This window comes from Pristiophorus japonicus, chromosome 15 (genome assembly GCF_044704955.1).
Source record: "Pristiophorus japonicus isolate sPriJap1 chromosome 15, sPriJap1.hap1, whole genome shotgun sequence".
Lineage (NCBI taxonomy): Eukaryota > Metazoa > Chordata > Chondrichthyes > Pristiophoridae > Pristiophorus > Pristiophorus japonicus.
In genome coordinates, this window is record NC_091991.1 from 14,961,423 (window position 1) to 14,981,496 (window position 20,074).

The window sequence follows — 20,074 nt, forward strand, 5'->3', positions numbered from 1 at the left end:
TGACCCTCTCTTCCTCCTCATCTGCACACTGACCCTTGTCAGCTTCCACATGTCTGTCAATGATGCACAGCTCCACCTCTCCACGTGTTCTATTTAACAGCTGAGTTTCTAACCCCATGTGCTCGCCATCCAAAGACTGCCTACTTCTACCTCCGTAACATCACCTCTCCCTGCCCTAGCCTCAGCCAATCTACTGCTGAAATCTTAATACATGCCGCAGTCATCTCTAAACTTGATTAGTCCAATGTTTTTGCTATCAGCTTTCCATCCTGCATATTCCATTAACTCCAACTCATCCAAAACTTTGCTAGCCATATCTTATTGAGTACTGTGTCCTGCTCAACTATCCCATTCTGTCCTCACTGACCATCTGGTTCCTCAATGCCTCAAATGTAAAATTCTGGACCTTGTCTTTAAACCCCGTCATGGTCTTGCCTTGGCCCTCCTCTCCCCCTGACCCCACCCCCACTAATCTCCACAACCTCCTACAACCCACCCGAATTGTCCGTTCCTCTCTACCTGGCTTCTTTTGTGCTCATTCCTTTCTTCGCCCACCATTGTTGCCCATGTCTTCTGCCATGTAACTCCCCCTCTCGGAATTGCTCCCTAAGCGCCTCTGCTTCTGCTTTAAGACACCTTAAAACCCACTACTTCAACCAGGCTATTGGCCGCCCCTTCTAACCTCTCACTCATTGATTCAGTGTCCATTTTCCTCATACCTCCAAAGCCCCTTGGAACTTTTTAATGTTAAAGGTGCTATATAAATGCAAGTTGTTGGCTTTTTTCAATGAACCTATAATTTTTGTCAATATTGTTGATAAATGTAGCTGTTCTAAATGTGAGTTGTATTTTACACAGCACAACTGCTTCCGGATATTCCTGCCATAAAAAAATCTTTTAGGGACAACTTGAACAAAATTAGGGCTCATGGGACTGGGAGTAATATACTCGCATGGATTGAGGATTGGTTAACGGACAGAAAACAATATATCCAATAATATATCCAAGTTTGCTGATGGTACAAAGCTATGTGGGAATGTAAGTTGTGAGGAGGATAAAAAGAGACTTCAAGGGGATATAGATAGGCTAAGTGAGTGGGCAAGAACTTGGCAAATTAAGTATAATGTGGAGTAATGTGAAGTTATCCACTTTGGCAGGAAAAATAAAAAAGCAGAGTATTTTTTAAATGGTGAGAGATTGGGAAATGTTGGTGTTCAGAGGGACCTGGGTGTCCTTGTACACAACCACTGAACGTTAACATGCAGGTACAGCAAGCAATTAAGAAAGCAAATAGTATGCTGGCCTTTTATTACAAGAGGATTTGAGTATAAGAGTAAAGACATCTTACTGCAAATATATAGAGCCCTGGTGAGACTGCACTTGGGGCCCAAAATTCATTAGGACGTAAGGTCCACCCATTTCTCGGCGGTACTCCGGCGGTGCGTTGTTTAAAACCGCCGGAATACCGCCAAGACCGAAGAACGCTAGTTTGGTGAAAAAAATGTTGGCGGTGTGCGAGCGGTGTGCAGTGGGTAGTATGCAGCAATCGTCGATCAAGATCAACTTTCTTGTCGATGGACGGTGTGACACGTCACTGCGCATGCGCAAATTTTTTTTTGCCCGTTTTTTTTTTTACAGATGCTTTTTCCCCGCGATTTCGGGGGTCGGGGTCACCTGCGCATGCGCAGAGACTTGAAGTCAAGGGAGAGAGAGTGAGATGGAACAGCAAAGTATTCGAGGGTCAGTTGTTTTCATCAGAGATTCCAGAGTTAAATAATATTAATAACAAATAATAATAATACAATGTCAATAATAATACATATTTTATAAATAAAAAAATCACATAATAAATATAAATATAATGGAAATGCTGAAAAAGAAGTCGAAGCACAGGAATATTGAGCAGGATGGGACGTTAAGGGCACCCGCTTTCGACGAGACGGAGCTACCTGCCCTGCTGGGGAACATCACGGAGAGATACTCTGACTTAACGAAGGGTGGTCATGGAAAGCCCCCCACAAAGGAGAACAACAAAATATGTGACGACATCGGGGAGGCTGTCTCCTCCACAAGTACCTTTGTATGCAGTGGAGAAAGGTGTCGTAAAAGGTGGAACGACCTGATGAGGGTAGCAAGAGTAAGTAATGATTTTATTTATGCACCCCCCATGTGCCATGTACCATATAAATGTTGGTTCAGTGTCACATGGATGATGTTATTTATCCCAAGGTTACAGTGATGTATTTGTGCTTTCAGGCAATGACAAGAGGATCAACCCAGTGTTTTGATGTGTGAACCTGTGTGTGTGTGTGTGTGTGTGAACCTGTGTGTGTGCGATGTTAAATGGATTGAAGATTTTTACTTTCATTTACTTTAATTTCTGCAGAAGAAGACATCTGTAATAGCAGCGGTTCAGCGGCGTATGGGGGGAGGACCCCCACCGCAAGAACCCTTGACGGAGATTGAGATCCGTGCCTTGGCGCATACCAGGACATTGTGCATCTGTCACAGGCCAGTGTCGACATAGGTCGAGAGCTGCTCAAGGCCATGTCACCACTGGCGATGGAGCTGACCCAGCCACACAGAATGGTCAGTTCAATACAATCACCAGTCTGTATTGCGGTTGTGTAATGTCATGTAATGTAACTGTAATTGTAATGTTGGACTCGTGTAATGTAAGTTTATTGCATTGTAATGTTGGGCTCATGTGATGTACTGCAATGTTGGGGACATGTAACGCAATGCATATATGTATTGTCTGTCTGCGATATGTATGTATGCAGCAGTGGCGGACATTTAAGAAAGACTGCGCTACGTCGCTGTACTCATGTACTCATGTAACCCTGTACTCATGTACTCATGTAACCCTGACCTCTCCCCTGGTGCCAAGCGCTTTTAAATGTTGTTTTGTACTTCCAGACTCGGAGGATTCAGACCAGCCCTCTGCAAAGAGACCAGACGACAGACCCACTCCCTCCACCTCGGCGTCACCCAGCCCACTCCCGACTTCACCCCTGCCAGAGATTTGAAGGGGAAGAGGAAGCGGAGGTGGTGGTGGAGACGGAAGAGGATTTAACAGTTCCATCTGGGCCAGCTGGAACATCCTCCCACACCGACTCGATATTCAGGGGATTCCCCCATGCCTCCTCGGATTCTGCGGGACCAAGCGGTGGGCAGCAACACACCCCCAGCGTTGCAGCGCCTTTGCCGCAGCAACGGAGGTTGGTGCAGAAAAGGTCCATTGCTGCAAGACAGATAGGTGTGTACCAGCACATGGTGCGTCTGTTACAGGCCACTGTCGAAATAGGTCGAGAGCTGCTCAAGGCCATGGCTACGATAACCAGAAACATCACGGCGCTATCAGAATGACAGTCGGAGGATATGTTGCATCTGATCACCGCAATGGAATGAACCGCCGACTCTGTCGATGCCATGCGGTAATCGACGGGATCGTGATATGGCGCGGAATGTCCCCGTGCCATAATAGTCGGGTTGACTGCACCTGAGGTGGGGAGCTGCCAGCAGCTTCCAGCCCTGAAGCCATGCCTTCCGGATCACGAGCTTCTCCTGAGGCCCCATTCATTGCGCCTGCAATGTCTCACACCCAACGACAGCAGCAGTTTTTGGGCTGCGGGCTAGCTTGGTACCACCACGCAGAAGTCCTGGCTCAGGGGCAGTGGGAAAGGGAAGGGCGGGAGTAAGAAAGGGGCGGTGAGTTCGAAGGATGGGGGTGTATGCTGTCGAGGTTGAGGTTGAGATCAAGAACAGTAAAGGGTGCTTTATTGTACTCAATTTTTCATTGTTAATTTAAAATACAGTGTAGTTGGTTTGATTTTTTAAAGTTTATTTCAAGTTGTTAAAGTTGTTACAGCTGTTCAAAGCTATAGCTATAAGTTTTACAAAGTTTTACAATTGTTCTATATTTTTTTTACATTTTTACATAAACGTTTCAATTGAATTTAAGCACTCTTGTACAATGTCAAACTATGGGGTAACAGTCATCAGGGTCCCAAAACACAGCTCTCCACATTCAAGCAAAGCATTCATTTATGAGCTGCTGACGTAGCAATTTTGCAGTGCCCTCCACTGTGGTGCCATGGGTTCATCTGGAAGCTCCTCCTCATCCTCCTCCCCCGCATTTTCCTCTTCTTCCTCCTCCGCCTCCTGCACTCTCTCCTCAGGTGGTCCCGCAGTCCCCTGTGGCAATTCCTGTCCCCGCACGATTGCTAAATGATGCAACATGCAGCACACCACTGTGAACTGAGCAACCTGCTCAGGGTGATATTGCAGCCTGCCTGCCGAGTGGTCCAAGCATCGAAAGCGCTGCTTCAGCACTCCAATTGTCTTTTCGATAATATTAGTGTGGCTATATGGCTCTTATTATATTGTTGCTCGGCTTCTGTCTGAGGGTTCCGCAAGGGGGGGGGTCAAGAACGAGATGGTGAGGCCGTACCCTTTGTCCCCCAGCATCCAGCATTTACCTTGTGGCTCAGACCTCAACAAGTCAGACAAGTGCTCTCATGCAAGATGTGCGCATCGTGGATGCTCCCTGGAAAGTAGGCATTCACTGCCATTATGCGCTGCATACCATCACAGACAAGCTGTACGTTGAGGGAGTGGAATCCCTTACGGTTTCGGTATACCTCTGCCTCCTGTAATGGTGCGTGCAGGGCAATATGGGTAGAGTCAACAGCACCCCTGCCCCTTGGGGAAGCCGGTAATGCGTGCAAATCCCAAAGCCCTCTCACTCTGCGCCTCCCTGGTCATTGGGAAGTTTATAAATTCCATCCGGCGTGCATACAGTGCTGCGGTTACCTGTCGAATGCAGCGATGAGTAGCGTGCTGAGAAATGCAGCATATGTCTCCAGCTGATGCCCGAAAACAGCCGCATGCATAAAAGGAAAGTGCCGCAGTCACCTTCACCTCGACAGAGTGTGCAGTAATGTTGGTGGTACTGGGATGCAGTTCTGCCTTAATGAGCTGGCAAATCTCATTGATCACCTCTTTTTGGATGCCCAGCCTTCGAGTGCACTGTCGATCAGTCAGGTCCAAGTATGAGCGCTTCTCCCTGAAAATCCTTTGGCGGTAAGGCCTCCGCCTCCTCATCAGTCTGCGACCTCCTCCCTTACCCTGATAATTCTGCTCAATTAACCTTCTCCCATCTGGATCCTGCATTAGACAGGTAGTCAGCAATACAGGCTGAGATAGTACAGGCCCCATTCTTTTTAAATCTTCAGAATCTCCTCAAATATCCTGAGATAAACTCAAATGATTTTTCAATTAAAAAAAATATTAATTCAAATGCCTTCTATCTTAATAATGTACTCAGTACCAGTAGAAATACCTTTCCAAATGTAAATCGCACTGTAAAGTCACTGGTTACCTCTGAAATACGGAGGTGCTGCTTTTGCTGACTGTTCCCGATTTCATAATGGCGGCACCAACACTACCGCCCACTTAAGATCAAGTAAAACCACCTTCTCCAGAACGCTATGCAGCTCCGGTGGTATGTCATGAAACTTGCACTTTTTGGGCAGTGTGTGGGCGGTTCTACATGGGGGACAATGTGCATAGCGCTTGGCGGTATGTCAATGATGAATCTTCTGCCGAGCGGTATGTTGGTGGTATGTGTCATGTATTCAACCAGCATTGTAACCCATGTATAATCTGACCTAAGTTGTACACTGTGAGAACAATGACCACTAGGTGGGAGACACTCCTAACCTGGACCTTCAAGTATAAAAGGGGAAGCTCCACCCACCTTCATCACTTGAGTGCGAAGGAATAAAGGACAGGTCACAGACTGACCTTCTCTCAAGCATGGGCCTCGTGTGCATTTATACTGTGTAGTAAGGACGTATTAATGGCGACGAGAAACTGGGATTTAAACCATGCGAGCATGGCCACTAGCAGAACAGACGAGAGCTACTGTGTTAAGGAATGGTTGGGACAGAGATTGAACATTGTTAAAGCAGCACACAGTTCTCCAGGCAGACAAGGGCAATCAGGCATGCCCCAACATGTAGTCAAACCCAGAGGGGGAGTTCGACAGAGACAATGGCAAGCTGAACGGCGATTCACGCCATTGCAAGGGACAATGCGGCCAGTAATGGGGCCATCAACACCTGTTACTGGCGCATTCAAGGAATGTCACAGGGGCAGTCAGGGACGATCGACTGGCAAGGGACCTTTTGTTTCCAACAACAGCTCATGTTGGAGGCTTGGAGGCACACACTCAGCCGGAGTTTGCAGAGATGAGCAAAATACCTGCAGAAATTGCAGAAGTGAACGCTGGGGGAAATCGCTGGAAGCTGAAGTTCAGCGAGTTCATGTGGAGCACGTCTACAGTTCATACACCAGGACGCCACCGATAATGATGAAAGTGCTCCTCAATGGCATCCCAGTATCAATGGAGCTAGACACGGGGGCCAGCCAGTCCCTGATGGGTATCAAACAGTTCAAAAAGTTGTGGGCTTCCAAGGCCAGGAGGCCAAAATTATCGCCGATTGACGCGCAGCTACGGACATACACAAAGGAGATCATTCCGGTGCTAGGCAGCGCCACGGTAGTCATGACCCACAAAGGTTCGGAGAACAGATTGCCACTCTGGATTGTCCCAGGGGACGGTCCCGCACTACTGGGGAGGAGTTGGCTTGCTGTCATGAACTGGAAATGGGGCGATGTCAATGCAATTTCCTCTGTGGAGCGAGTATCATGCTCACAGATCCTGGACAAATTTGATTCATTGGGCCCAAGTTTCCACACAAGCTGGGCGCCCGTTTTTCGCGCCTAAAACGACGCCGGAAAAAAAACTCGCGATTCTGGAGAGCCCTGCAGCTCCTTGTCAGGGGGGCGGAGCCTACACTCGCGCCGATTTTGTAAGTGGGAGGGGGCGGGTACTATTTAAATTAGTTTCTTTCCTGCCGGCAACCCTGCGCGTGCGCGTTGGAGCGTTCGCACACGCGCAGTGTAAAGGAAACATTGGCACTCGGCCATTTTTGTAGTTCTTTGTAGCTGTTTAATTTTTGAACATTTTTTAATAAAAACACATTGCCATCAGCACTGAGGCTTCCTGCAGCCTTCTCACTGTCTCCTTCCCGCCCGCCGTCTGGAACGTCTCCCCCCCCCCCCCCGCTGTGTTCGGGCGGGCGGGCAGTCTGTCGGTCGGGCCCGCACTCCCTCCCTCCCGCCCGCCATCGGGAACGGCTTCCTCCTCCCCCCCTGCCATCAGGAACGAATGAACGAACTTGAGGCTGGCTGAAGCACTTTCACACAGGTAGGAAGATGGTTTATTTAATCTTTTCTTTGCTTATAAATTTTTATTCAGGTTGGATTTATTTGTATAATATTTGTAGAAGTATAAATAAGGATTTATTGTCGAATTTAATGAGTTCCCTTCCCCCCCCCCCACCTCGTTCTGGACGCCTAATTTGTAACCTGCGCCTGATTTTTTAATGTGTAGAACAGGTTTTTTCAGTTCTACAAAAATCTTCACTTGCTCCATTCTAAGTTAGTTTGGAGTACGTTTTCACTGTGGAAACTTTGAAATCAGGCGTCAGTGGCCGGACACGCCCCCTTTTGAAGAAAAAATTCTGTTCCAAAGTAGAACTGTTCTACCTGACTAGAACTGCAGAAAAAAAAATGTGGAGAATTGCGATTTCTAAGATAGTCCGTTCTCTACCAGTTGCTCCTAAAAATCAGGTGGAAACTTGGGCCCATTATTTCAACCCGGCATCGGCACTTTCATGGGGGCCATTGTAGTGATTCACATAAACTCGGATGCCAGGCCAGTACACCACAAGGCCAGAGCGGTGCCGTACGTGATGCGGGAAAAGATAGAATGCGAATTGGACCGCCTGCTGAGGAAAGGCATCATCTCGCCAGTCGAATTCAGTAACTGAGTGAGCCCGATCGTGCCGGTGCTCAAGGCGGATGGGTCGGTCAGGATATGTGGTGATTACAAGGCCACCATCAACCGGGTGTTACTCCAAGACCAGTACCCGCTACCGAGAGCAGAGGACTTCTTTGCGACGCTATCCGGTGGCAAACTTTTTTCAAAATTGGACCTGACCTCAGCTTACATGACCCAGGAGCTGGCGAGTGAGTCGAAGAAGCTGACCACCATCACGACACACAAGCGGCTGTTTGAGTACAACAGATGTCTGTTCGGGATTCGCTCGGCCGCCGCGATCTTCCAACGAAATATGGAAAGCCTCCTCAAGTCGATTCCAGGGACGGTGGTTTTTCAGGACGACATCCTCATCACGGGTTACGATACTGAAGAACACCTCCACAACCTGGAGGAGGTGTTACGCAGACTGGACTGGATAGGTCTGCGACTGAAAAAGGCGAAGTGCGTCTTCCTAGCTCCAGAGATAGAATTCCTGGGGATGAGGGTAGCAGCAGACGGGATCAGCCCTACTGCGTCCAAGATGGAAGCGATCCAGAGAGCACCCAGACCCCGTAACACGACGGAGCTGCGTTCGTTCCTGGGGCTCCTGAACTATTTTGGTAACTTTCTTTCCAAATTGAGCACGCTGCTAGAGCCGCTACACGTGCTCCTACGCAAAGGTCGCGAATGGGTCTGGGGCGACAGCCAGGAAAGGGCTTTTAATAGAGCACACAATTTGTTATGTTCCAACACTCTGTTAACACTATACGACCCATGTAAGAAACTTGTGTTAATGTGTGATGCGTCATCTTATGGTGTCGGGTGTGTGTTGCAGCATGTCAGTGTCAAGGATCAGTTACAGCCGGTAGCTTATGCCTCCAGGAGTCTGTCCCAGGCAGAAAGGGGTTACGGGCTGGTAGAAAAGGAGACGCTCGCATGTGTATATGCTGTAAAGAAAATGCACCGGTACCTGTTTGGCAGGAAATTTGAGCTGGAGACAGATCATAAACCCCTAACGCCCCTTTTGGCCGACAACAAGGCCATAAATGCAAACGCATCGGCCCGCATACAGAGGTGGGCACTTACGTTAGCCGCCTATGACTATACAATTCGGCACAGACCGGGCACTGAAAACTGCGCCGATGCACTCAGCAGGCTCCCACTAGCCACCACTGAGGGGGCTACCGAGCATGCTGCTGAGATGGTCATGGCTGTTGAAGCTTTCGGAAGCAAAGGCTCACCCATGACAGCCCGTCAGATTAAATGTCTGGACAAATAGAGACCCGCTATTGTCTCTAGTCAAGAAATGTGTCCTGAATGGGGACTGGGCAGCCACGTACAGGGCATGCCCTGAGGAATTTAAACCATTTCACAGGCGCAGGGATGAACTCTCGATTCAGGCCGATTGCCTACTGTGGGGAAACCGCGTAGTCATGTCCCAGATGGGCAGAGAGGTGTTCATCAGAGAACTCCACAATAAGCACCCGGGCATTGTCATGATGAAGGCAATTGCCAGGTCACATGTTTGGTGGCCAGGGATAGACGCAGATCTGGAACTTTGTGTTCGCAGGTACAACACGTGTGCCCAGCTGGGCAATGCGCCCAGGGATGCCCCCCTTAGCCCCTGGCCATGGCCCGCCAAGCCTTGGTCACGCATCCATGTGGACTACGCAGGTCCTTTCATGGGAAAAATGTTTTTGGTTGTAGTAGACGCCTACTCCAAATGGATCGAGTGTGTCATTTTAATTTCAAGCACAGCCTCTGCCACGGTAGAAAGTCTATGGGCAATGTTCGCCGCCCACGGTCTAACGGACATCTTGGTCAGCGACAATGGCCCGTGCTTCACAAGCACTGAATTCCAGAACTTCATGGCAGGCAATGGAATTAACCATGTCAGAACGGCACCGTTCAAGCCGGCCTCAAACGGCCAGGCAGAACGAGCAGTGCAGATAATCAAACAGGGGATGCTCAGAATCCAAGAGGGTTCCCTACAAACCTACAAACCCACTTATCACGCCTCCTGTTGGCCTATAGATCCCGACCACACTCGCTCACAGGGGTTCCACCCGCAGAGCTGCTAATGAAAAGGACGCTCAAAACCCGGCTATCCCTTATACACCCCACCATGAAAGAAATTGTTGAGAGCAGGCGCCAGCCACAATATGACTACCATGACAGGAATGCGAGGGCGCGATGTATTGATGCAAATGATCCTGTTTTTGTCCTCAACTACGCTGCAGGGCTCAAATGGCTCGCAGGCACTGTGATTGCCAAAGAGGGAAATAGGATTCTGGTAGTTAAACTTACCAATGGACAAATCTGCCACAAACACGTGGATCAAACAAAAAGGAGATTCAGCAACCCCATAGAAGAAGCAGAGGAAGAACACGATGTAGAGTTCACTCCACCACAGGTGACCGAACACCGGAACCAAAGGGAGGAGAGTCCAATCACTGTGGGCAGTCTGGACAGGCCTGAGGCACCACAAACAGCAGACACTCAGGCCAGCGCCCAACAACCGGAGCCCCAACTCAGGCGCTCTACAAGAGAGCATAAACCACCAGAGAGACTCAACCTGTGATCCCAATAAGACTTTGGGGGGGAGGTGATGTCATGTATTCAACCAGCATTGTAACCCATGTATAATCTGACCTAAGTTGTACACTGTGAGAACAATGACCACTAGGTGGGAGACACTCCTAACCTGGACCTTCAGGTATAAAAGCGGAAGCTCCACCCACCTTCATCACTTGAGTGCGAAGGAATAAAGAACAGGTCACAGACTGACCTTCTCTCAAGCATGGGCCTCGTGTGCATTTATACTGTATAGTAAGGACATATTAGTATGTACCTGTTTTTTTGACGAAACTTGTATTTTTGGCCAGTAAGCGGGTGGTAGTGGGCGGTATGTCGATGAATTTCGGGCCCTTGGAGTATGTGCACAGTTTTGGTCTCCTTCCCTAAGGAAGGATATACATGCCATTGAGGGAGTGCAACAAATGTTCCCCAGACTGATTCCTGGGATGGGGGGATTGTTCTATGAGGAGACTTTGAGTAGCCTAGGCCTATATTCTCTAGAGTTTAGAAGAATGAGAGGTGATCTCATTGAAACATACAACATTCTTACAGGGCTTGATAGGGTAGATGCAGGGAGGATGTTTCATAAGAACATAAAGAACATCTGGCTGAGGAGCCTAGAACCTGGGGTCACAGTCTCAGAATAAGGGGTCGGCCATTTTGGACTGAGATGAGGGCTGTGAAGACTCAGTCTTTGAGTATACTGAAGACAGAGATCGATAGATTTTTAGATACTAAGGGAATCAAGGGATGTAGGGATAGTGCAGGAAAGTGGAGTTGAGGTCGATCAGCCATGATCTTATTAAATGATGGAGCAGGCTCGAGGGGCCGAATGGCCTACTCCTGTTCCAATTCTTATGTTCTCATGTTAACTTTGTAAAATTTTCCAAATACAAATACATTTTTCCTGTCTAAAATGTTTTATCTGATTTCTGAAAGAACTATGTTGGATGGATGTTTCTCTAAATTGATGATACACTTGGCCGTCAAAGGTGAACTAGTACAAATACAGGTCACCCTTATGCTGGCCACTTTACTATTATGTGCCAAACTGCAAAAGAGGAATGACTCCTTTACTATGGTAATAAATTTGCTTTTCTGTATTTAGAATATAACAGTAAATTATGTTAACATGTATTGATATTTTGTAGTATAGAAATAAATGCAAAGCTGTGATTCTCAACAACTTGTTAAATATATCAGCAGTATTTTAAAAATCTGTTCTAGATCGTAACACACTGTGGATGATCTTATTGCCGTTTGTGCATCATTGCACTGACACCTTCAGTGCAAATATCATCATCTGTGATGAGCGTCGTTGAACTAGCGTGAACAAGTCTACAAAGTAGACTATTCATCAATGATTGATGTGATTTATGAAAACATTGAAATTTAAAATCTTTGAGTTGGTGGCATTTTCTTTAGTGGCTTTTTATCGACCCTATAATTTTTATGCATATTAATAATTCTTGTCATACAATCGTGTATAAATGCAACTGATATGATCTGTTATACTAATCAACAGCATCAAGTCTACGTTCCTTCAACTGATCCCCTTGTTTGCTGTGGAACCTGTAAGAATATGTCATGCACTTTTGAGGAAGATGGAAGCATTGTTTTTTATAATGTAAGTTTTATCCACTGTATTATATTATCTCATCGGCATTTTCCTTTTCATTCTATGCAACCAAAATGTATATCATTGTCTGAGTAGATATGCTCAGATAGAAATTATAGCATTTGTGTAAAGGCCAAATCTGTGAAATTGTGTGCTTTTGAAATGGCTAATAATTAGGTGTAAATTTGAACAAATTTGCAGGCCTGAATTTGCTTGCTATGAGTGATTTTTACACAGACAAGAACTGTTTCCACTGGACTGCAAGAGAGCTTAGAGATATACTGGCAGAGCTGCCTTTCCACCATATAAAACAACTAGAGTTGATGCATATGTTGTCCATTATACTGCTACATTTCTCCCATAAGCAGTCAACTTCTATACATGAACAATGGGGATTTGAAGCCACTTGATTGATTGATCCTTCAATTAGAATAACTTTTATTAGTAATATAGAAGGCAACTTAATTTTGAGGTGGGACAGAAAATGTAAAGCTGAGGTATGTCACAGGAAGTGTGATTGTGATATTTTCTTACGACATCACTAACAAACACACTACAAGATGGCACCAACTGTCATCATGTGACTTTTCCACATGACCCTTTTATTGTATTTACATCAGTAGTTGCATTACATTGGTTGTCCACTAGGTGGAGCAGTAGTCCACCAAGGGGAGCCATATTACACCTCTACCTCCTTATTGAAGAAGTAATCATAACAACATAATCATTATATATAACTTGCATGGTTATACACAACAAAAGATATGGACTTATTTTGCCATATTTACCAATCAAACTTAACCACTTGTTTTCTGTTTTGAAGAGGATACCTTCGATTGCGAACAGAACTTTCCAAACTTGTTGTCGAACTTGGACTCATTCTAGGCTGAGCCTGAGGAGATATTTTTCTCCAAGGGCAACTCTTGATCTACATTTTGACTCTCTACAACTTCAGACTGTTTGTCTGCCTGACTCGAACTCAGACATAAATTCTGACTTTCACTTGGAGTTGTTTCTAGTACATCTGATGTAGGATTTGCTACTGGCACTCTACTTCTAACAAGACTATCTGACTCATCAAAAATAATCGAATCATCCCAACTTTCAACTCCTTCCACATCTGTAGGTAAAATTTGATCAATGTGAACAAACCTAACCTTTCCATGATCAAACATCTTGACCAAATATATGCGAGGGCCACATATCTTCCTGGTAACCACTTTACCCATTTATGGTGATGGTTCTTCACTTTAACCTTCTGATTTAATTTCATACCTCTCTCTCTTACTCTACCTCTATCCTGATTCTCTTTCTGTCTTAATTGTTTCTCTTCTACTGACTGCCAGGTTTGGCTTTAACAGCATCAACCTGGTTCGTGGCTGTTGTTTGAGAAACAATTCTGCTGGTGTTCTACCAGTAGTTGTATCATGAGTATTATGATAAGGAATTAGAAAATTTGCTAGTTTGTGATCCAATAACAATAGCTGTTTCTTTGGATTTGGATCCAATATTTGCTTGATGAGTGCACGTTTTACAATTTGTACTGTGCGCTCTGCAACAGCATTTGAAGCAGGGTGGTATGGTGGAACTTTGTTTCGTTTCTGCTCATGAACTGCGCAAATTCTTCTGAACAAAATTGTGGCCCATTATCAGACACAATTTCTTCTCGGAGGGCATATGAAGAAAACAATCTTCACAAATTGTCTAGTGTTTTACTTGTTATTTTCTGCATCGGAAACATTTCTACCAACTAGCAATCACTATGAACAATTGTTGTCCTTCTAGCTCAACAAAATCTATATGCAATCTTTGTCCCACCCTGGGAGACCATTTCCATGGTTATAATGGTACTGATGGTGGTTTCTTGCTGACCGACTGACTAACAATGTACTCTAAATCTTTATCTAAACTTGGCCACCATAAGTAACAGTGTGCAAAGCTCTTGGGTGCCAAAATTCAGCCCCCCCAAAAAGGCCACTTACCTCCAGATAGTGGCAGCCAGACGATGAAGTCGAGTGGCTGCTGACTTCCAGTTCAATGGCTGCCACGATCGAAAGTCAGCTCGGAGATTTTTCTGGCGGTCCCCACTTCCGCCCAGCTGTTGCCAACCATCCTAAGCACGTCATCAAAGCACGCACCGCTGATCTCTCGCACCTCCATGGCACTCCCTGCGAAATTTAGCTGCAAAAATCCACGATCCGCTGGGTGGTGCCCCTGACAGCTTTTTCTGTCGGTGCACCTTGCTTTCACTCTGTGAGCAATGGCAGCACGGCGGCCCTTCAAAGGGAGGGCGCACTGCCACGACCTCTATGTTTTTTTTTGTTGGCCAACTGCAGGTGAGGCTGACAATTATGCCCCCAGGTTCGGCCGGGCGCCAACAGGCAGTCTGGTACCCTCTCTTGGGTGCCAGGCTGCTAGCCCGGCTGAAACCCTCCCTGGCCCAGTGAACCTTAATGTCAAAGTGCCAAATGCTCTCCCCTTTAAGTCCATCGACATAGCTATCTGACAAGCTAAATCAAAAGTCAAATTAGGGGTTTTCAACAACTTTCTTCTGATTGCTTCATTTTTCATCCCACAAACAAAGCGGTCACGGAATGCTCGGTCCTGAAAGTTTCCGAAATGACAGTGAATGGATAACTTTTTTAAAGCTGCAATGTACTAACTGATACCCTCGTCAATGAATTGATCTTGTATTCCAAAATGATAACTTTCAGCAATTTCCAGGGGCTCAGGACTACAGTTAGTGGTGTGCCCTTTGTTTTGACAGGAAGAAGCAAATTTTTCAGAGTTTCATACACCTTGGGGCCTGCTTCAGTCAAGAAAATAGCCCGTTTTCTTTCTAAAATCACCCGGTTATGGTTTTCATCATCGGGGACTTCGACAATACTATTCGCGGTGAAAAACATTTCGAGCCGCTCCACATATGCTCCGAAAGTCTCTCGGTCGTGATGGAACTCACCCAAGCACCCTATTTATCCCATAGGCATGGCCATCTCGACTCTTCGGTTCAGCCAAATGTGCTTGTAATTTACCTTGAATTTTTAGCTGTTCTGCAAAACAAAGAACCTCTCAAAGTCTCTCTGTTGGTTGGCTGGATTATCCACCAACAAAAATCTCAGCTTGTGAATCCAATTTTCCTAACCTCATTCGCCAATGTGATATATTCTTATGACATCACGAACAAACATGCTCTACAAGATGGCTTCAACTGTCATGTGACCTTTTCACATGACCTTTTTATTGTATTTACATCAGTAGTTGCATTACATCAGTTGTCCACTAGATGGAGCAGTAGTCCACTAGGTGGAGCTATATTACAGTGATGAAATTGTGTGCTGATGTACAATTTTTAGAATATAGATTATAAAAATATATGGATCAATATGTTTTAAATTAAAAAACATTAAAGGTACACCAACATTTTAACTTCTACTGGGTGGAAGTCCTGCTACAACTGTACAAGGTATTGGTGAGGCCACACCGAGAATACTGCGTACAGTTTTGCTCTCCATATTTAAGGAAGGATATACTTGCATTAGAGACTGTTCAGAGAAGGTTCACTAGGTTGATTCTAGAGATGAGAGGGTTGACTTATAACAACATAAGAACATAAGAAATAGGAACAGGAATAGACCATATGGCCCCTCGAGCCTGCTCCGCCATTCAATAAGATCATGGCTGATCTGATCATGGACTCAGCTCCACTTCCCTGCCTGCTCTCCATAACCCGTTATCTCCTTATCGATTAAGAAACCGTCTATTTCTGTTTTAAATGTATTCAATGTCCCAGCTTCCACAGCTCTCTGAGGCAGCGAATTCCACAGATTCACAACCCTCTGAGAAAAGACATTTCTCCTCATCTCTGTGTTAAATGGGCGACCCGTTATTCTAAGATCGTGCCCTCTATTCGAGTCTCCCCCATCAGTGGAAACATCCTCTCTGCAGCCACCCTGTCAAGCCCCCTCAAAATCTTATATGTCTCGATAAGAACATCTCTCATTCTTCTGAATTCCAATGAGTAGAGAGTGGAATTCTCTACCACAGAACGTTGTTGAGGCCAATTCACTAAATATATTCAAAAAGGAGTTAATGTAAATTCCTGGATTCTTTTACCTCAATCTGGTTCAGTAAAATTACTGAGTCGAATACCTCTTGTGCTTTGAACAAAGCAGTCTTTATTACCGCCAGTAAGACCTATCAGACAGAAGATATACTCTCTGGATAGAGCGTACACACTCCCTACGGATAGGTGAAGTTACATCGTAAAGCGTTAACAGTTATACAGTTTTGAAATCAGATAACAAAATACAAATGGATTGACAGTCTAACTCAGCCACTCATTAGTCAATCTATATGAGATGTTCTTCTTGAAAGCTCAAGCATTGCCTCTAAATGTTTCAATCTAATGGTGTGACTATTAACTGAGACCTTGCAATTCTGCAGATGTATTTCATGTTACAATTATATATTATTGGCAGGATTAGTGACTTGAAACCTTGAGAAAGACTGTTAGCTATGCTGATGTTGCACTATTTGCAATCTGACATTCTCCCAGCTATTCTTCCATGGCTTATACATTTTCATATATCCCGTTTACCTTACTGTCCTTAATTCCATATATTCCGTTCAGATATCCACAGATGTAGTCCTTACTACTAGGGGGATCAAGGGGTATGGCGAGAAAACAGGAATGGGGTACTGAAGTTGCATGTTCAGCCATGAACTCATTGAATGGCGGTGCAGGCTCGAAGGGCCGAATGGCCTACTCCTGCACCTATTTTCTATGTTTCTATGTTTCAACCTACTCAACCTTTCCTCATAAGTCAACCCCCTCATCCCTGGAATCAACCTACTGAACCTTCTCTGAACTGCCTCCAAAGCAAGTATATCCTTTTGTAAATGAAGATGGGTTGAGTAGATTGGGCCTATACTCATTGGAGTTCAGAATAATGAGAGGTGATGTTAACGAAACATATAAGATAATGAGGGGGCTCGACAAGGTGGATGCAGAAAGGATATTTCCACTCATAGGAGAAACTAAAACTAGGAGACATAGTCTCAGAATAAGGGGCCGCCCATTTAAACTGAGTTGAGGAGGAATTTCTTCTCTGAGAGTGGTGAATCTATGGAATGCCCCAGAGAGCTGTGGAGGCTGGGTCATTGAACATATTTAAGGCGGAGATAGACAGATTTTTGAGCGATAACGGAATAAAGGGTGATGGGCAGAGGGCAGGGAAGTAGAGCTGAGTCCATGATTAGATCAGCCATGATATTAAATGGCGGAACAGGCTCGAGGACCTACTCCTGCTCCTAGTTCTTATGTTCTTATGTTTCAAAAGTGTATTGGATATTTTTTGTTTCCTATTGAGCTATTTATCTTGCTGTATATTTCAAAAATGTTAACCATTTAGTAGCTGTGCTTCTTGATCAGTATAAATAATACTAATTAAATGAATTGAGAAACATATACGTTGTCTAAAATATTTTAACTCACTTGTACTGATCATTTTTCGCTCCAGGCAGGAACTTCTTGGGTTGCCAACTGTATCAGATACGAGTGTCTGGAGACTGCTGTTGGAGTTGTGATGCTTGGCTCTGGAATTGTCTGCCCACCATTTAATGAGACTGAATGCACACAGGTTTGTACATTTGCCATTAGAGCAACAACATATCCTTCTAGTTAGATAGTTTGGGGAGAGCTGTCCAACTCTCAGAGCAGGAGCTATAACCAGTGAGTGGGTTACATATGATTCCACAACAACAACAACTTGTATTTATATAGTGCCTTTAACGTAGTGAAACATCCCAAGGCGCTTCACAGGAGTGTTATGAGATCAAAAATTTGACATTGAGCTGCATAAGGAGAAATTAGGTCAGGTGACCAATAGCTTGGTCAAAGAGTTAGGTTTTAAGGAGCGTCTTGAAGGTGGAAAGAGAGGTAGAGAAGTGGAGAAGTTTAGGCAGGGAGTTCCAGAGCTTAGGGCTTAGGCAACAGAAGGCACAGCCACCAATGGTTGAACGATTATAATCAGGAATGCTCAAGAGGGCAGAATTAGAGGAGCACAGACATCTCGGGGGGTGGGGGGGGCTGTGTGGCTGGAGGAGATTACAGAGATAGGGAGGGGCGAGGCTATGGAGGGATTTGAAAACAAGGATGAGAATTTTAAAATCGAGGCGTTGCTTAACCAGGAGCCAATGTAGGTCAGCGAGTACAAGGGTGATGGATGAATGAGATTTGGTGCGAGTTAGGACACGAGCAGCCAAGTTTTGGATCACCTCGAGTTTACGTAGGGTAGAATGTGGGAGACCAGCCAGGAGTGTGTTGGAATAGTCAAGTCTAGAGGTAACAAAACTGCAGGACCTCCATAAAGCGAAAATCTGAACATCAGCAACCACAAAAATGCAGACACTCCACATAAAAAAACATAGCCACCTCACACACACACAAAAAGACAAAACCCCCGCGCACACACAAATCTAAACATCCCCTGCAAGTTTAGCTGGCTACTGTACGCAAATTACTATTGCTTTTCACTCCTGGGCTGGTCTGGTCCACAACAATCTGCTGTGTTGCACTCTCACTTGTACCCAATTGTCTTCTCTCCTGCGGCATCCATGTCTGCTTTCACCCAAAGTTTGAAACCATGGAAGATTTAACCTCAGTTATTTAAATGTCACGAACTAGGATGATTGGTAAATGCTAATTGGGATGAAATGACTGGCCCTGATTGGTCTAAAACTGATCATGAAAAGCCGTTTTAAATTCTCTGTAATACTCTGTTTACAACATCATTTTTATTCAACATACAATCGGGTAAGTTTTAATCTTTAGTGCTTCTGGCATGGGGCTTCATGTGTAAGGAGCACATATTAAAAGGCTAGACCAGCATCCCCACGATCTTTTGTCTTAAGATGAAAATTTAATGCAGTGCCTTCTTGCTCACTGGGATCAGTTTTTCCTGATTATTTATACTTTATTCTTTTTGCAGAAAGGGGGAGTTATAAAGCTTTACATGGACGGTTGCTGCAAGACTTGTAAGTGAACAAGCCTGCATATTATGCTTGTTTGGCTTTGGTTTTGGATAGCTGTGGTACAATCCTGAATTGCTGGGAAAATGAAGGAGTTTAAAAAAAGCATGTAGTATTTGAATCAGTGTGAACAGCAATCCGTTAACATATTAAACAACAGTTGTGATCGTTTTGTTGTGCTGCTTATTTGGGGCTGCAGTATCATAAATGGAGGCTGCTGACATGGTTAATCTCAAATTTATTCTGGAGTATAACTGTTAAAGAAAAGAGGAGCAATTTATCCTAAACCTCTTTCGAAGTGTAATTTGAGAATACTATTCAGGGTCGATATGGAAAGGAGTAACATCATCTTAATTCAGTTTGAAAATATGAAGTCTTTTGGCAGAATTCTGAAAGGTAATTCTAAAGTTCAGGTATTTTTATTTTGCCTATAGACTTAAGTATTTCAATCAAGTACAGTGCAGGCAATAGCAATACATGCAGTATAAAGCCTATTGCTAACCTGTTAGATTTCAATTTTCAGTAACCTTTGGTAGCTGGGCAGTAGAATGCAACTTTTCATGATTTCTCTACCTCTTATTTGGTTCGTTATTTTCCTTGTTTCAAGCTTTATTTTCATTGTTTCTATCCTATTTGTGTATCCTTCTGATTGTTTCATTTTACTCTCATCACGTTTTTTAGCTTTACACTATTTTTGTTTAAATCTCATTTCCTTTCAAATCCTTTTGTTCATGTCTTTATCTATTTTTCTTTTTTTAAGTAGGCTGTATACGTTCATTTTCATTTAGTGGTAGACCTATCTCTCAACTGTGCTATTTTAACTGGGAATCCCAACATTAAAAGCACCAGTGATAAAAGTAGAATTGGCATGCAAGGCCTATCAAGTCGATTTGCCAGTTATACAGTTAGACAGTACAGATCGAATCCTGAATTCTATCCGTTGGTGGTATGGTGGTAGC

At 44.8% G+C, this 20,074-nt stretch overlaps 1 protein-coding gene across 1 annotated transcript in view; it reads left to right on the forward strand.

Moving 5' to 3' along the window:
- Positions 1-20,074, forward strand: part of otogl (otogelin-like) — a 238,726-nt gene that overhangs the window by 201,953 nt on the left and 16,699 nt on the right. The window contains exons 50-52 of the mRNA XM_070901511.1: positions 11,994-12,095; positions 17,606-17,725; positions 19,076-19,121. Coding sequence (XP_070757612.1) covers positions 11,994-12,095; positions 17,606-17,725; positions 19,076-19,121 — 268 coding nt within the window. The remainder of the gene's footprint in view (positions 1-11,993; positions 12,096-17,605; positions 17,726-19,075; positions 19,122-20,074) is intronic.